This window comes from Pristiophorus japonicus, chromosome 3 (assembly GCF_044704955.1).
Source record: "Pristiophorus japonicus isolate sPriJap1 chromosome 3, sPriJap1.hap1, whole genome shotgun sequence".
Classification (NCBI taxonomy): domain Eukaryota; kingdom Metazoa; phylum Chordata; class Chondrichthyes; family Pristiophoridae; genus Pristiophorus; species Pristiophorus japonicus.
Window position 1 is genome coordinate 274,615,095 of NC_091979.1, and position 16,570 is coordinate 274,631,664.

At 43.4% G+C, this 16,570-nt stretch overlaps 1 protein-coding gene across 2 annotated transcripts in view; it reads right to left on the reverse strand.

Moving 5' to 3' along the window:
- Positions 1-16,570, reverse strand: part of fam53b (family with sequence similarity 53 member B) — a 105,970-nt gene that overhangs the window by 31,818 nt on the left and 57,582 nt on the right. For both annotated transcript variants that reach the window (XM_070875017.1, XM_070875016.1), the window contains one exon: positions 9,773-10,560. In XM_070875017.1, coding sequence (XP_070731118.1) covers positions 9,773-10,560 — 788 coding nt within the window. The remainder of the gene's footprint in view (positions 1-9,772; positions 10,561-16,570) is intronic.

Sequence of the window (16,570 nt, forward strand, 5' to 3'; positions counted from 1 at the left end):
CTATGTACTGTGCCTGAATTACCAGCTTCACAATGCAAACAACTGCGCATGCGTGGAAGTTTGAATGGGCCATACAACCCATTAAAAAAAATTAGAGGGAACATTGACAGCAACCAGATTAAAACAAGCCATAACTGGTTCATTTTCATCAAAATTAGCACAGTGTAGTTATAGGTTTTGTATTCTTCAGAGACAGCCAGCTCTAGGCCAAACAGTCTTCTCTGAGTCATGGCCAACGCTCCACAAATGCTTTATGGCCGTCTACAGCAATGGAAGAATTTTAGTGAAATGTAAGGCAAGCCAAAAGCCAGTGTCTTTAGTAAGGTTTGGAGTGACATTGAAGAGATTTACATTGGCTTAAGAGACAGTTCAAGTGTCATTCAATGACACGTCTGATGCCGGAAATCCAATTGTGGCTCCACTGGCTCAAAAGGTTTTAACATGTCTCTGCATTAGTGCTGTTACTACACAGTGCAATCAGCAGAGCAAGTTGGTTCACTACTTTAACATGATACGCAAACTTAACCCTATCCTTTATGCGGTGTGTAACATATTGGCTTTCCAAAGTGGTTGGACAGAGCCTGGCCGCTGCGTTTCCCATTCTGATTGTATCTGGGTTGTTGTCAGTGGTAATGGCCAAAAGCAAGGTAGTTCTTCACAGGAAGGGCAAGAGGGAGAAAAAGGCTCAGTCAGCCTAAGCTACTCTCATACATCTCCTTTAATGCCATTAATTGCAGAGCAACATTAGCAGAGGCTGATAGCAGACAGTCTGCCCACTCTGCTCAACAGTGAATGCGACACAAGAGAGGGAGGGAAATGAAAATATGCAAATTGAGAGGGGGTGGAATATAATGTGCAAATATTTACAAAGTCCCAACTGCATCAATTTATAGAAGACATCTGGAGTTAACCTGGACATGGGTCATCTGGATGAACTCATCAACTATAACTGCCTAAGGAACAAAGATACTGTCTTCACATCCTTGTCTGCAGCCCAACTGTTCATGTATTGAATTACTTCAGGTCTCAGCCTAGTATCTATCTGGAGATGCCTTATGAATGCAAAGAATCCCATGCCAGAGAAAAAAAATAATGTAAACCTCAGCAAGTGCACTTCGTACTAGAAGAACAGAAAGAAACATATGTTTCACCACTGAAAAAGATTAATGGAGACACACTGGCATGAAAAATGTTGAAAAATAAGATACAAGGACTAATGAGGTCTCAATAACTTACATATAATACTGGAACAACCCTTTCTCCAATGCTGCATGCAATCCAAATAAATAAAAACATAAAGTGTGCATTAGAACAAGGGATTCAAACTGGTTAGTCGCTATAGGTGGCAGTGTGAGCTGCGAGGAGGATGCTATGAGGCTGCAGAGTGACTTGGATAGGTTAGGTGAGTGGGCAAATGCATGGCAGATGAAGTATAATGTGGATAAATGTGAGGTTATCCACTTTGGTGGTAAAAACAGAGAGACAGACTATTATCTGAATGGTGACAGATTAGGAAACGGGGAGGGGCAACGAGACCTGGGTGTCATGGTACATCAGTCATTGAAAGTTGACATGCAGGTACAGCAGGCGGTTAAGAAAGCAAATGGCATGTTGGCCTTCATAGCGAGGGGATTTGAGTACAGGGGCAGGGAGGCGTTACTACAGTTGTACAGGGCCTTGGTGAGGCCACACCTGGAGTATTGTGTACAGTTTTGGTCTCCTAACTTGAGGAAGGACATTCTTGCTATTGAGGGAGTGCAGCGAAGATTCACCAGACTGATTCCCGGGATGGCGGGACTGACCTATCAAGAAAGACTGGATCAACTGGGCTTGTATTCATTGGAGTTCAGAAGAATGAGAGGGGACCTCACAGAAACGTTTAAAATTCTGATGGGTTCAGACAGGTTAGATGCAGGAAGAATGTTCCCAATGTTGGGGAAGTCCAGAACCAGGGGTCACAGTCTAAGGATAAGGGGTAAGCCATTTAGGACCGAGATGAGGAGAAACTTCTTCACCCAGAGAGTGGTGAACCTGTGGAATTCTCTACCACAGAAAGTTGTTGAGGCCAATTCACTAAATATATTCAAAAAGGAGTTAGATGAAGTCCTTACTACTAGGGGGATCAACGGGTATGGTGAGAAAGCAGGAATGGGATACTGCAGTTGCATGTTCAGCCATGAACTCATTGAATGGCGGTGCAGGCTCGAATTTTCTATGTTTCCATGTATAAAGCACTCAAAGTAACAACTAGCACATGAATGTTACAAAGAGTTTTTTGATGAGGTAACAGAGAGGGTTGATGAGGGCAATGCAGTTGATTGGAGGAAGGTATACAATGGTGTTCCTCAGGGGTCAGTACTAGGACCACTGCTTTTCTTGATATATATTAATGACTTTGATTTGGGAGTACAGGGCACAATTTTAAAATATGCAGATGACACAAAACTTGGAAGTATATTGAACAGCGAGAGAATAGTGACAGACTTCAAGAAGATGTAGACAGGCTAGTGAAATTGGCGGACATGTGGCAGATGGAATTTAACGCAGAGAACTGCAAAGTGATACACTTTGGTAGGAAGAATGAAGAGAGGCAATATAAACTGAAGGGTACAATTCTAACGGGGGTGCAGTAACAGAGACCTGGAGTTATAGGTGCACACATCGTTGAAGGTGGCAGGGCAGATTGAGAAAGTGGTTAAAAAAGCATACGGGATACTGGGCTTCAAAATTAGAGGCATAGAGTACAAAAGCAAGGAAGTAACAATGAACCTTTATAAAACACTGGTTCGGCCTCAACTAGAGTATTGTGTCCAATTCTGGGCACCGCACTTTAGGAAGGGTATGAAGGCCTTGGAGAAGGTGCAGAAAAGATTTGCAAGAATGGTTCAAGGGATGAGGGACTTGAGTTACGTGGATAGACTAAAGTGGGTGGGGTTGTTCTCCTCAGAGCAGAGAAGGTTGAGAGAAGATTTGATGGAGGTGTTCATAATCATGAGGGGTCGAGACAGTAGATAACGAGAGAAACTGTTCCCATTGGCAGAAGGGTCGAGAACCAGAGGGCACAGATTTAAGACGATTGGCAGAAGAACCAAAGGTGACCTGAGGAAAAACTTTTTTACGCAGTGAGTGGTTATGGTCTGGAATACATTGCCTGAGAGGGTGGTGGAGGCAGATTCAATCATGGCTTTCAAAAGGGAATTGGATAAGTACCTAAAGGAAAAACATTTGCAGGACTACAGGGAAAAGGCGAGTGAGAGAGACTAGTTGAAGTGCTCTTGCAGAGAGCCGGCACGGGCTCGACGGGCCGAATGGCCTCCTTCTGTGCTGTAATCAATCTATGATTCTAAGAAAGAAAGACTTACATTTATATAGATATTCACTAACAACGGACGTCCCAAAGCGCTTTACACCCAGTGAAGTACTTTTTGCAATGTCGGAAATGCAACAGCAAGCTCCCACAAATAGCAATGTGATAATGACCAGATAATTTGTTTAGTGATGTTAATTGAGGGATAAATGGCCAGGACACCAGGGATAACTCCCCTGCTCTTCTTTGAAATAGTGCTATGGGATCTTTTACGTCCACCTGAGAGAGAGAATAGACGAGGCCTTGGTTTAACGTCTCATCCGAAAGACGGCACCTCCGACAGTGCAGCACTAGAATGTGCACTAGCTTCTGACTCAAAGACAAGGGTGCTACCCACTGAGCCACTGGTTGATCAAGTGGACAATCGTACTGTGCACAGTTTAGTAGCTCTCACTCTTATAGGTTTGGTTATTACACAACATTAAATTGATCAGCAACCCCAGCCTAGCTTGTGAAATTTATGGAACTGACTGCTGCTTTGCAACAAAAAAACCACAAGTGGAAGGAGTGACGAGGATAGATGATGCCTGCAGCAAGGTCCTAAACGTAGCTTTACTGGCAATCACGCTGGTAATCTATATTATCATACGTGACGTTTGCAGAATGAGACCTTTATTTCGCTCCTATCTGCAGCGAGCATTAATAGTTGGAGACACAGTCAGTGAAGATTTTAAAAGTTTGTTGCTGACAACTTCAAACATGTGTCATAAATACAGAAATTTATAAAAGTCTATTGTGCGATCCACTTCAATTATTCAGAATGGTATTACAATATTATAATGCATGGAGAGAGACATGAAACAGTAATTTTTTGGTTATGGTAAAATTTCAAGTTGGGTTCCAGTTTGCATTAGATTACAGTCCTGGAATCATTGTATGCTCGCCATGCATACAACGTGTAGTGATATCATTGTGCTTTTGCTGCCCTCTGCAAATAACATGCTCACCTATATTAATATTTTTATATAAGCACTGAGTTAAAGAGACACAGAATTATTGTTCAGCCATCCCCTTTCAGTACATATTACTAAGTGTCCATGATCATCATAACAAGCTGATAAGTATCCAGAAACTGCAAAAGGTCAGCAGACAATTGATTACACGACATTGCTGCCTATTTCTGTTTTTTGTGATAAGGAGAGCAATATGTTTCCTAAGGGGTTCCACAGGAATCTCCAAGTACCTTACACCAAAGATATTGATTAAAAGCTCCTATTTAGTGTGTGCCTGCAAGTCCTTTGTGTAACTAACCTTGACTCAATAAAATGCATCTGTTGTGAACACGAGTCACACACAAAGAGCGAGCTAATTGACTGGTAAGATCTACATGCAAACATAATGGTTACTTTAAAGACAGATAAGGGAACAGCACAAGTATAATTTACTGTAAAATACACCACTATTATTGTTGAACATTCAACCATTTTATTCCTTTATTCCCACCTTTATTAAATTCAATTTATTCATTCTAAATAAAAAAATGCGAGCATTTTGACACATCATAAAGTCTCTGATATTTCTAAGCGTGCTTTCTAATTGAAAAGCACTTGTGATTGCAGTGATTGTATTTAAATTATGCTGGATAGCTCCCCTCGTGGCTTAGTAAATAAATGTACGGCCTGGCAGAACTGAACCATACAGACCCAGAGGGCACAAAGCTTGATCCTTTGCCAAGTGTGGCAGTTGGAGTGGCTTAGTGATCGAGCAAGGCTGGAGAAACAAACCTGTCTACAACGCCCTCTCATCCCCACCCCCTCCCTCCCTCCCCCATAGTCAAGTAACCACCAACATTCACCATCTACACTAACACTAAAGAATGGGTGAGGCATCGATGGGTGACCAGCACCTATTGGACCATATTGTAGAAGAAGCCAAGAAAGAGCAAATTGGAGAGTGTAATGTATGCTGGAAAATAGAGGTTAATATTAAAATCATTTCATGAGTAATATAGAATAGAAAAAAGGTGAATTTTTGGTACATTTTCTAAATAGCCTAATAATTTAACAACCCTTTCGCCTACCCCAAAAAATCCTTCCAAGTGCAGCAGCAGCAAACAGGCTGTAAATGTTACCAAATACAATGAAGGCGTCTTGCTATGAGATTAAAGGACTTTTCAATTCACTTTCCAAATTCCAGGAATGTTTTATGAAATTGAAGATTCAGTCATGTATGGGCCCAAGTTTCCCCAGGAGTTGCTCCTTTTTTTTTGGAGCAACTTGATTTTTCTGGACTATCTTTTTAGTTCCAATTCTGGCCATTTAATTTGCGCCAGTGTAAGTGAGTTAGTTAGGTTTTTTTTTTTAGTTCAGTTTTTTTTCCTCAAAAGGGGGCGTTCCCAGCCACTTAGCCCTGTTTTAGGTATTTGGCCAGCAAATAGTTGCTCCAAACTAACTTAGGCCAGCGTATGTTGCCACTTCTGTCCGCAGAGAAAAACCTTACCTAGAGTTAAGGAATCGCGCAAGTAACTACATTTAAAGCACCAAACAAAACACAAAAAGTAATAAGCAATTAATTAATAAAATAGAAGGAACCCTGCCCCTAAAGCACCAAGACCAAAGTAATAAGCAATCAATAAATAACAAATAGAAAAAGAGAAGGAACCCTGCACCTAAAGCACCAAAATCTAACAAATAACAAATAAAAAATAGAAGTCCTACCTTAGAGAACGCAGCAGGCTGCCGATGAGGGAGCCCATTCGGCCAGGGCTAGGGACGGCGTGCTTCGGGCCCCTCCCACACAGCCTGCAACGCGTACTCACAGATTCGGTCTGCCAAGAGCTACTGCACATGCGGGCAGGCTCTAGCGTGCATGTGCAGAGGTCCCGGCACTGTTTTCAGCGCTGGGACCTGGCTCCGCCCCCAGTCCATTGGGCCACGACCAAAGAGAGGCTGGGGAGTGGCCAGAATACTGATGTCTTTTTTCGGCGCTTGGAGGCAGACAAAAACGGCGCACCTCGGGTGAGGGCGCCAGAAAAACAGGTTAGGGAAACTCTAGCCCATAAGGTGTAGCCAGACTGGCTGGAGCTCATTTCCCCTGAAATTTACTCAGACACTAAGTAATAAGGTTATTAAGTTTATTAAAAAATGCAGGCGATCATTCAGATATGGCAGAAAATTGAATGGTCTACTATTGCAATACAGCAAATCTAATTTACAAAATGCTCCTTAAACACATATGGCTGGACTTTTCCTACCTGGGCGGGTCCAGTGCGGGCGGTGTCCATGGCGGGTCACGACCCTGCTGCTGGCTCCATCCCGCTGTTGAAAATGAACTTACCTTAATGGGGCCTATTAAGTCTACCCAGCATGTTACCCAGCCCAATGAGTTGGAGCGGGTCTGGTGACATCATTCATGATGCATTTTCAGCCAGGATCTTAAAAGGGACCATGGCCACATTACATTTGAAGTTTAAGCTAACATTTTGCTATCGCTGCACTACAGCATTGAGGTGCTGCAAACACTGACAATGACTGCACAGAAGTGCACGGTTACACTGAGACTCTCCCATCAATCCCTCCATATGCTTATGGAGGGAGTCACAGCACACAGGGAGCTTCTCTTCCCTTCCCTTCCCATGGGCGGAAGAGACCTCCCCAGGAGACCAAAACAGCGTAGTTGCAGATTGCAGAGGAGGTCAGGAGGACCTGGGTGCAGTGCTGCAAACCTTTCAACGATCTCAGTAGATCAGGAACCATTAGTACAACTTCATCCTGCAGTGCCTCTCATCACATCCCCATCACTCTGCCTTCCCTACCCTACTCCTGCACATCCTTACTCACACCAACATAGCTTGCACCTCCACCCATCCCTCTCTCTCTCTATCTACATTATCACATCCCCTTCTCACTAGCCACCCCTCACACTCACCCTAGTGCAATCATACCAACACACAAGGGTAGCCAAGTGTTTTTCCATGTTTATGTAAAGTTTCTGTTAATGCGGTGTCAAACATAAATATTATTTTCAACACTTTTTGGTCGGACAGATCTGTATGCTCCTTTGGAAGTGGCATAGTGAGTTGCAGTGAATGGTGAGACATAACGGTACCTCCTGCAATGGTAATGCACGTGAAAGGAATGGCTTGGTCATTGTAGGGATGGTTTATGGTGTTGGTGTGAGGTGGTGCCAACCTGGTGCATCATATGGCAGCCATATGGGGGGGGGGGGGGGTACAGCATAAAGTTAACTAAATCTGGTCATGAAGAGGCCATCACTGGCCTCCCTAGCAGCAATGTTGCCGGGTGCTGATGCCCTGTGTCCTGTGCAGCATCAGGTGATTGCGGAGAAGATTGGTGATGTTGTTGGTGCCGATGGTGTTGGAGCTCATCGTGGTCCAATTCTGAGGACCAAGGTGAGACAGTATAACGGCACCCATGTTGATAGAATAGATGGCAGGTGACGTAGAGATGACAAGAGACATTCTGTCAATGGTGAGAGAGTTCTTCCAATGAGGTGACACTGGATGAAGACTTTGCTGGAAACACTTGCAGCCTGTACAATCTGAGCTGGAAATGGACTGAGCAACAGGTTCTGCTTGAGGAAAGTGATCATCTGTCAGGTGGGAACTTTTACTGTACATGTGATGCTGTCAAGTCATCAGCTGGAGCAATGGCCACTGAACTCCCGCCTCAGATTGACAGACGTGCTTCTTGAGCTATGTGAATCCCGTGGCCATGCAGGGAATACGTGGAAATTGCTTGTAAATGACTGTAAACTACCCGACGATGATTTCAATTGGGTCGCCCGTCGCTGCCAGTTGGGTCGGCTCCGTGATGACAGATGTGTCTGGGGGAAAGGTGCATGGGAGCGAGATGACAGTGGGATCCCGACCGGTTGTCAAAAATAACTTTCCCATCCGACCCACCACCAATTGCACCCACTACCAACCCAGAAAATTCCGGCCATAATGTCTCCCTTAGGAGAAACTGCAAATGGAAAAAAATCTACTGGAAATATGAGGATTCCTTCCCCCCCATCACTATGCACTACCTCCTACATCCTTTCTTTAGTGACACTGCAATAAAATACACTAAAAGATGGAACTTTTCTTTTTAAATGAAAATGATTTTGAAAAGCACTACTTACTGTAGCTGGGATCAATTATGGACTTACTGGGCCATCAATGAATTGATTGCTGGCTCAATCCCTCCACTTTCTGCTTAAATCATTACCAGAGCAAAAAGTAGGAATATGTGCTTAGATCTTTGATACTAGGTGGTCGGTTGGTTGTGTTTTTATTGCCAGGTTTTTGATGGTCTCAGGTTGGTTTCAGAAACCAATCGTGAAACAGAATTTTTCATTTTCTACCCAGCTGAATTTCACTGAAGCCACGAAGCTGAATTAAAAATTTAGAACATTGTAATATGAAAGGAGTAAGACTGGTACTGATGGAAATATCAATTATAATTATGACTGGACACAAAGTGGGGATCATTATTTCGGATGCACATATGGCTCCCACAGGAAATGGGTCAGGCTATCTGTATAGTGTTTGAGGAAGACATCCTATGGTTTCTTCGCAGCTTGGAAATTCAGCTCGAAATGAAGGAAAGGAAATGTTGCAGGTTATTTAACATTTTCAGACTAGTCTTTGTTCAGATTTATTCCTCCCTACACATGGCTTGAACAAAAATGCTGATCCCTACATGTTCTCTCTTCAAATCAACATTTTACCTTCCTGTTAAAACGTAATTGTGCACAAGACCGAATAATACTCCCTTGGAAATTCAATGTAATCTTGTGAAAATGTCAAGTGATCTCCCACCACAATGAAACTGCATCTGCTTTACATACTCTAAAATTTGACACGCAAGTCACACCCGATATGTTTATGTCCTCATGTAAATATAGAGCAGTATATACATCAGTGCGATTTATAAACCTATTATTACTGCAGTTTGTGTTATTTTTTTTATTTGTTCATAGGATGTGGGCGTCGCTGGCAAGGCCAGCATTTATTGCCCTTCTCCAATTGCCCTTCAGAAGATGGTGGTGAGCCGCCTTCTTGAACCACAGAGGGCAGTTAAGAGTCAACCACATTGCTGTGGGTCTCGAGTCACATGTAGGCCAGATCAGGTAAGGACAGCAGATTTCCTTCTCTAAAAGGACATTAGTGAACCAGATGGGGTTTTACAACAATCCAGCAGTTTCATGGTCACCATTACTGATGCTAGCTCTTTATTCCAGATTTATTTAATTAACTGAATTTAATTTCCCCAGCTGCCATGGTGGGATTTGAACTAGCTTCTCCAGATCATTATTCCAGGCCTCTGGATTATTAGTTCAGTAACATAACCACTATGCTACCGTATCATAAATTTTGCAAATTATATGCATTTAGGGGGAAGGGGAGCTGTAAATGAATGTCAGCCAAAGCCTGCAGTCTGCCACATTGGCATCTCATACCTGAGTCATCTTGGCAAGGTCGAGCGATGGCCTTTGCTCTTCTTCTGGTCTGCGACGCTTCATCCCAACTTTCTGATCATTGTGGACACACGGCTGAGATCTGCAGCGCAGTAGTCGGCTGGTCGGCTGCACAGGCTCTGGGGTCACAGCAGGCGGGCTCTTTGTGGACAGCGTGCCGAGCTCCAGCGCCGAGATCTGCTCATGAGATACAGAAAGGGGTCGCAGCAGATCGACCCCGGACGCAACTCCAGAATCGGAATCAGGACGCAGGTCGTCTTCATACCTTCCATAGGTGGGCGAGGTCCAAAAGCCCTTGCCCTGGGAGCACACAGATCTGTTGCTGGTAGCCAAGGGTTCACAGGGAAAAGAAAAGACATTGGATCTTGAAGGCAGACTAAAACTTGAGCTCCGCTGCATTGTAGACACCCCGTTTGAACAATGTTGCACACTGCTCCCACTGTGGCAGCGTCTTTTATCTACCGGAGTCCACACCTTTGAGCCACTAGGTTTCCACGGTGACCGACAGCTCGACAGTTCATCTGAAAAGGACAGCGACCTACACTGCCGTTTGCTGGGAGGTGCTGACGGATTTCCATTTCGATCACTGAGGCTGAGCTCTTTGATTAAACTGGTCACAGCAGATGCTGGATTTGGATCACTTGGCCAGACTGCATTCTCTTGACACTCATCTGAGCCGGTCAAACAAGTCCAAGGTGAATCCAGATTATTGGTGGTTTGCTCAAGGTCAATTTGACACTTCCTGCTGAGGTCTCGCCACCGATCACCCTCTTTTTATTTCAAACAAACAAAACAAAAAGGTTTTATTAGTCTGTACCCTGATGCCACAGCGTGGATTAGTTCTTAAGGAAAGAAATATTTTAAAAAGAACGGTATATCTTAATTTAAATCTATCTTTTAAGCATAAATATTTACTTACCCTCAGTCCTTCAAAAAGTGTATTTTTTTGGAATTAAATGATTTGGAAAAGGGTTAGACTAGCTGACTCCATACTGCATACTCCATCAAATTGTGCAGGTCAAGTATGGGACACCCACAATATTGATTCACTATGGTGACCATTAGCAACATGGTGATAAATGGGGCCAGTTGGGTTGAGGAAATACTACCCCAATTTTTTCTAAGTCACTTCATCTAAACATAAATAACCTCAGCCTGCCCATGTTGAAATCGGGTACCTGGACTATTACTTGGTTCAAGAAAATTGCTAAATATTTAATTTTTCTCCCCTAGCAACAGAATCTCAGTGTTAGCAGTTCCCCTACTGACAACACTGCATCAACAAGCATATTGTTCCTTGAAATGTGAGGTTACGTCAATGATTTGGGATAGCATGCCTGCAAAGCTTTATTTAAAGGGAAAGTACATTCTACAGACATCTGCACAATCCTAACTGTGATAAAAAGATATCTGAAAACTTATCAGCATCGTTCAGTAACATCTTATTGCTCAGTATTAATTTTTTAAGTTACGGGTAAACAGAATCTCATGCCAGGTATTTTGTGCTGAACTTCTGCTGTGACATCATGAAAGTGCTGGATGGCTAGGTGTCCACATGCACATTGTCATGATTCTAACCAGTCGCTCTAAAGCATCAGAGGAATTAGAGGCAACAGAGATGCTCATCAAGTGTGCAATTGTCTCTTTTTATTACATTTAGGATTATGGGTTAAGTTAGTAAAATGCAGTTCCTCTTTTGGCACTGGGTGATAATCTTAATTTACCAAGAACTTAAACAACTCCTGTCCTGCCAAAACCGTTGCTTACCCATGTTTATGACAAGCGATTCCGTGAAGTAAAGCATTCCATGACAAATACTGCAAATTTCTACACATATCACATATATCAAACTTTACCGTTTGACTTTCGCAATTTTACTTTAAAAGTTCCGAAACGTTCGAATAATACTCTCAGTTTGGCTCAGTGGGTAGGACTCTCAACTCCAAGTGGCTTCAACCCGAACTATGTATGAGTATATAATCCTGGCCAATTCTTCAGTGAAGTACTGCAGGGGTCCTGCATTGTTGGAGAATATAAGAACATAAGAAATGGGAGCGGGAGTAGGTCACCTGGCCCCTCGAGCCTGCTCTGCCATTCAATAAGATCATGGATCATGGATTCAATAAGATCAAAGGCTGCATTGGAGGGAGCAGCATGCAGCAGAGCGGTCCCGGCCTGCAAGACCATCAGGCAAGAGTTTGTAGAAGGAAGTGACCGGGGCCCAGGAAAGGCGCGAGTCTGGGGCCCAGAAAAGGCAAGGGCCCAGGGGCAGCACGGGCCAGCCCACACCGCTCTGTGCGCGCATGCTCGGTCCATGCAGCAGAGCTGGTCGCCAGTCGTCTTGGGTAATCCTTGCCACTGGACCAAGACCTCGCTCTGTCAAGCCTGTGTGGTGGCTGGTGTGCAATGGCCACCACACGTTAAAAAACTCGAAGCGCAGGCATCTTCCACCCTCCAAGATGTAGGTCGGGGTCTGGAATATTAGGTGCTTCATTGAAACACCTGTGAACTCATTCCTTTTTAGCGTGGAAGCAAGTCATCCTCTCTTCAAAAGATTGCCTATGATGATGATGGACTCAACTTCACTTCCCTGCCCGCTCCCCATAACCCTTTATTCCCTTATTGCTCAAAAATCTGTTTATCTCCACCTTAAATATATTCAATAACCCAGCCTCCTCCACAAGGGCAGAGAATTCCATAGACTTACAAATCTCTGAGAAGAAATTCCTCCTCATCTCAGTTTTAAATGGGCGGCCCCTTATTCTGAGACTATGCCATCTAGTTTTAGTTTCCCCCATGAGTGGAAATGCCCTCTCTGCATCCACCTTGCTGAGCCCCCTCATTATCTTATATGTTTCGATAAGATCACCTCTCATTGGGCTAGAGTTTCCCTAACCTGTTTTTCTGGCACTCTCACCCAAGGTGCGCCGTTTTTGTCCGCCTCCAAGCGCGCCGAAAAAAGATGTCAGTATTCTGGCCGCTCCCCAGCAATGTGGCCCAATGGATTGGGGGCGGAGCCAGGTCTCAGCAATGAAAACAGTGCCAGGACTTCTGCACATGCGCACTAGAGTCCGCGCGCATGTGCAGTAGCTCCTGGCAGCCCGAATCTGTGAGTACGCGCTGCAGGTTGTGTGGGAGGGGCCCGAAGCACGCCGTCCCTAGCCCTGACCGAATGGGCTCCCTCATCGACTGCCTGCTGCGTTCCCTAAGGTTAGACTTCTATTTTTTATTTGTTATTTACTGATTGATTTTGGTGCTTTAGGTGCAGGGTTCCTTCTATTTTTTTTTAAATTTGTTATTTATTGATTGCTTATTACTTTGGTCTTAGTGCTTTAGGGGCAGGGTTCCTTCTACTTTATTTGTTAATTAATTGCTTATTACTTTTTGTGCTTTGTTTGGTGCTTGGTGGTGCTTGAAATGTAGTTACTTGCACCGATTCCTTAACTGCAAGTAAGGTCTTTCAGTGCGGACAAAAGTGGACACATACCCTGCCCTAAGTTAGTTTAGTGCAACTTTTTTCTGGGCAAATTGGCATAAATGGTGTAAGTGGCTGGGAACGCCCCCTTTTGAAAAAAAAACTAACCTAACAAAAAACCTAACTAACTCATTTACACTGGCGCAAATTAAATAGCCATAGTTGCAACTAAAAAGATACACCAGAAAAATCAAGTTACCCAAACGGTGCAACTCATGGGGAAATTTGGACCCATTCTTCTGAACTTCAATGTGTATAGGCCCAACTTATCTTCATAAGTCAACCCCCTCATCTCCAGAATCAACCTAGTGAACCTTCTTGGAACTGCCTCCAATGCAAGTATATCCTTCCATAAATACGTAGACCAAAACTGTACACAGTACTCCAGGTGTGGCCTCACCAATACCCTGCACAGTTGTAGCAGGACTTCTCTGCTTTTATACTCTATCCCTCTTGCAATAAAGGCCAACATTCCATTTGCCTTCCTGATTACGTGCTGTACCTGAATACTAACATTTTGTGTTTCATGCACAAGGACCCCCAGGTCCCTCTGTACTGAAGCACTTTGCAAGTTTTCTCCCTTTAAATTATAATTTGCTTTTCTATTTTTTTTGCCAAAGTGGATAACCTCACATTTTCCCACATTATACTCCATCTACCAAATTTTTGCGCACTCACAGCCTGTCTACATCCCTTTGCAGATTTGTTGTGTTCTCCTCACAAATTTACTTTCCCACCCATCTTTGTATCATCAGCAAACTTGGCTACATTATATTCGGTCCCTTCATCCTAGTCATTAATATAGATTGTAAATAGTTGAGGACCCAGCACCAATCCCTGCGGCACCCCACTAATCACTGTTTGCCAACCAGAAAATTACCTATTTATCCCGACTCTCTGTTTTCTGTTAGTGAGACAATCCTCTATCCATGCTAATATATTACCCCCAACCCCGTAAACTTTTATCTTGTGCAATAACCTTATATGTGGCACCTTATCGAATGCCTTCTGGAAATCCAAATACACATCCACTGGTTCCCCCTTATCCACCCTGCTCGTTACATCCTCAAAGAACGGCAGCAAATTTGTCAAACATGATTTCCCTTTCATAAAACCATGCTGACTCTATTTGATTTGAATTATGCTTTTCCAAATGTCCTGCTACTGCTTCCTTAATAATGGACGCCAGCATTTTCCCAATAACAGATGTTAGGCTAACTAGTCTATAGTTTCCTGCTTTTTGTTTGCCTCCTTTTTTAAATAGGGACGTTCCATTTGCAGTTTTCTACTCCACTGGGACCGCCCCAGAATCCAGGGAATTTTGGTAGATTACAACAAATGCATCCGCCATCTCTGCAGCCACTTCTTTTAAGACCCTAGGATGTAAGCCATCGGGTCCAGGGGACTTGTCCACCTTTAGTCCCATTATTTTACCGAGTACTACTTCTTTAGTGATAGTGATTGTATTAAGTTCCTCCCTCCCTATAGTCCCTTGATTATCCACTATTGGGATGTTTTTGGTGTCTTCAACCGCAAAAACCGATACAAAATGTGTTCAACGTCTCTGCCATTTCCCGGTTCTCCATTATTAATTCCTCAGTCACATCCTCTAGGGGACCAACATTTACTTTAGCCACTCTTTTCCTTTTTATGTACCTATAGAAACTCTTACCATCTGTTTTTATATTTCGTGCTAGCTTACTTTCATAATCTATCTTCCCTCTATCATTTTTTTAGTCATTCTTTGCTGGCTTTTAAAATTTTCCCAATCCACTGGCCTCCCACTAGTCTTGGCCAAATCTTATACCCTTGTTTTCAATTTGATACTATCCCTTATTTCCTTAGTTAGCCACAGATTCCTTCTCTTACAGTCTTTCCTTCTCATTGGGATATATTTTAGATGCGATTTATGAAATATCTCATTAAATGTCTTCCACTGCTCATCAACCGTCCCATTCTTTAATCTAGTTTCCCAGTCCGCTTTAGCCAACTCTGCCTTCATACCTTTGTAGACTCCTTTATTTAAGCCTAGGGCAATGGTTAGAGAACCAACTTTCTCACCTCCAACTGAATTTGAAATTCAACCATGTTATGGTCACTCATTCCTGGAGGATCCTTTACTATGAGATCATTTATTAATCCTGTCTCATTACACAGTACCAGATCTAAGATAGCCTGTTCCCTGGTTGGTTCCGCAACATACTGTTCAAGGAAACTATCCCGGATACACTCTATGAACTCTTCCTCAAGGCTACCCTGGCCAGTTTGCTTTGTCCAATCAATACGAAGGTTAAAATCGCTCATGATTATTGCCGTTCCTTTATTACAAGTCTCCATTACTTCTTGATTTATACTCTGTCCAACAGTGTAGCTACTGTTAGGGGGCCGATAGACTACGCCCACCAGCAAATTTTTCCCCTTATTATTCCTTATCTCCACCCAAACTGATTCAACATCTTGATCTTCTGAGCCAATATCGTTTCTCAGTAACGCACTGATCCCATCCTTTATTAGCAGTGCTACCCCACCTCCTTTTCTTTTCTGTCTGTTCTTCTGAATTGTCAAAAACCCCTGAACGTTTAGTTCCCAGTCCAGGACACCTTGCAACCACGTCTCTAATGGCCATTGGATTATACCCATTTGTACCTATTTGTGCTGTCAACTCATCTATTGTGTTACAAATGCTACGTGCATTCAGATAAAGAGCTTTTAAATGTGTTTTTTTTAAAAACATTTTTTCCTGCTTTGATCCCACTTTCTGATTCACCTTCATGTTTATACATTCTGTCCCTTCCTGGCATGCTCTGGTTTTCATTTCCCCCAGTGCTACCCTGATCAATTGCCTTCTCCTTGTTCTTTGACATTTTACATTTTCGCTGACCTGAATTCTCCCCCCCTCCCCCCCCGGCAGCCCCCCGGCACCCCCACCACCAATTAGTTTAAAGCCCTCTCTACAGCCCTAGTTATTCGATTCGCCAGGACGCTAGTCCCAGCATGGTTCAAGTGAAGCCCGTCCCAATGGGACAGCTCCCTCTTACCCCAGTACTGTGCCCCATGAATCGAAACCCATTTCTCCCACATCAGTCTTTGAGCCACGCGTTTAACTCTGATCTTATTTACCCTATTCAAATTTGGAAGTGCCATTTTTCAGAGGAGACATTAAACCAAGGCCTCATTTGTTTGTTTAGGTGGACATAAAAGCTCCGTGGCTCTGTTCAAAGAAGAGAAGGTAATTCTATTGGTGTCTTGCTGTGTGCATTTGCCTACATAACAGTGGCTACACTTCCATAGCATTCCATTGGCTG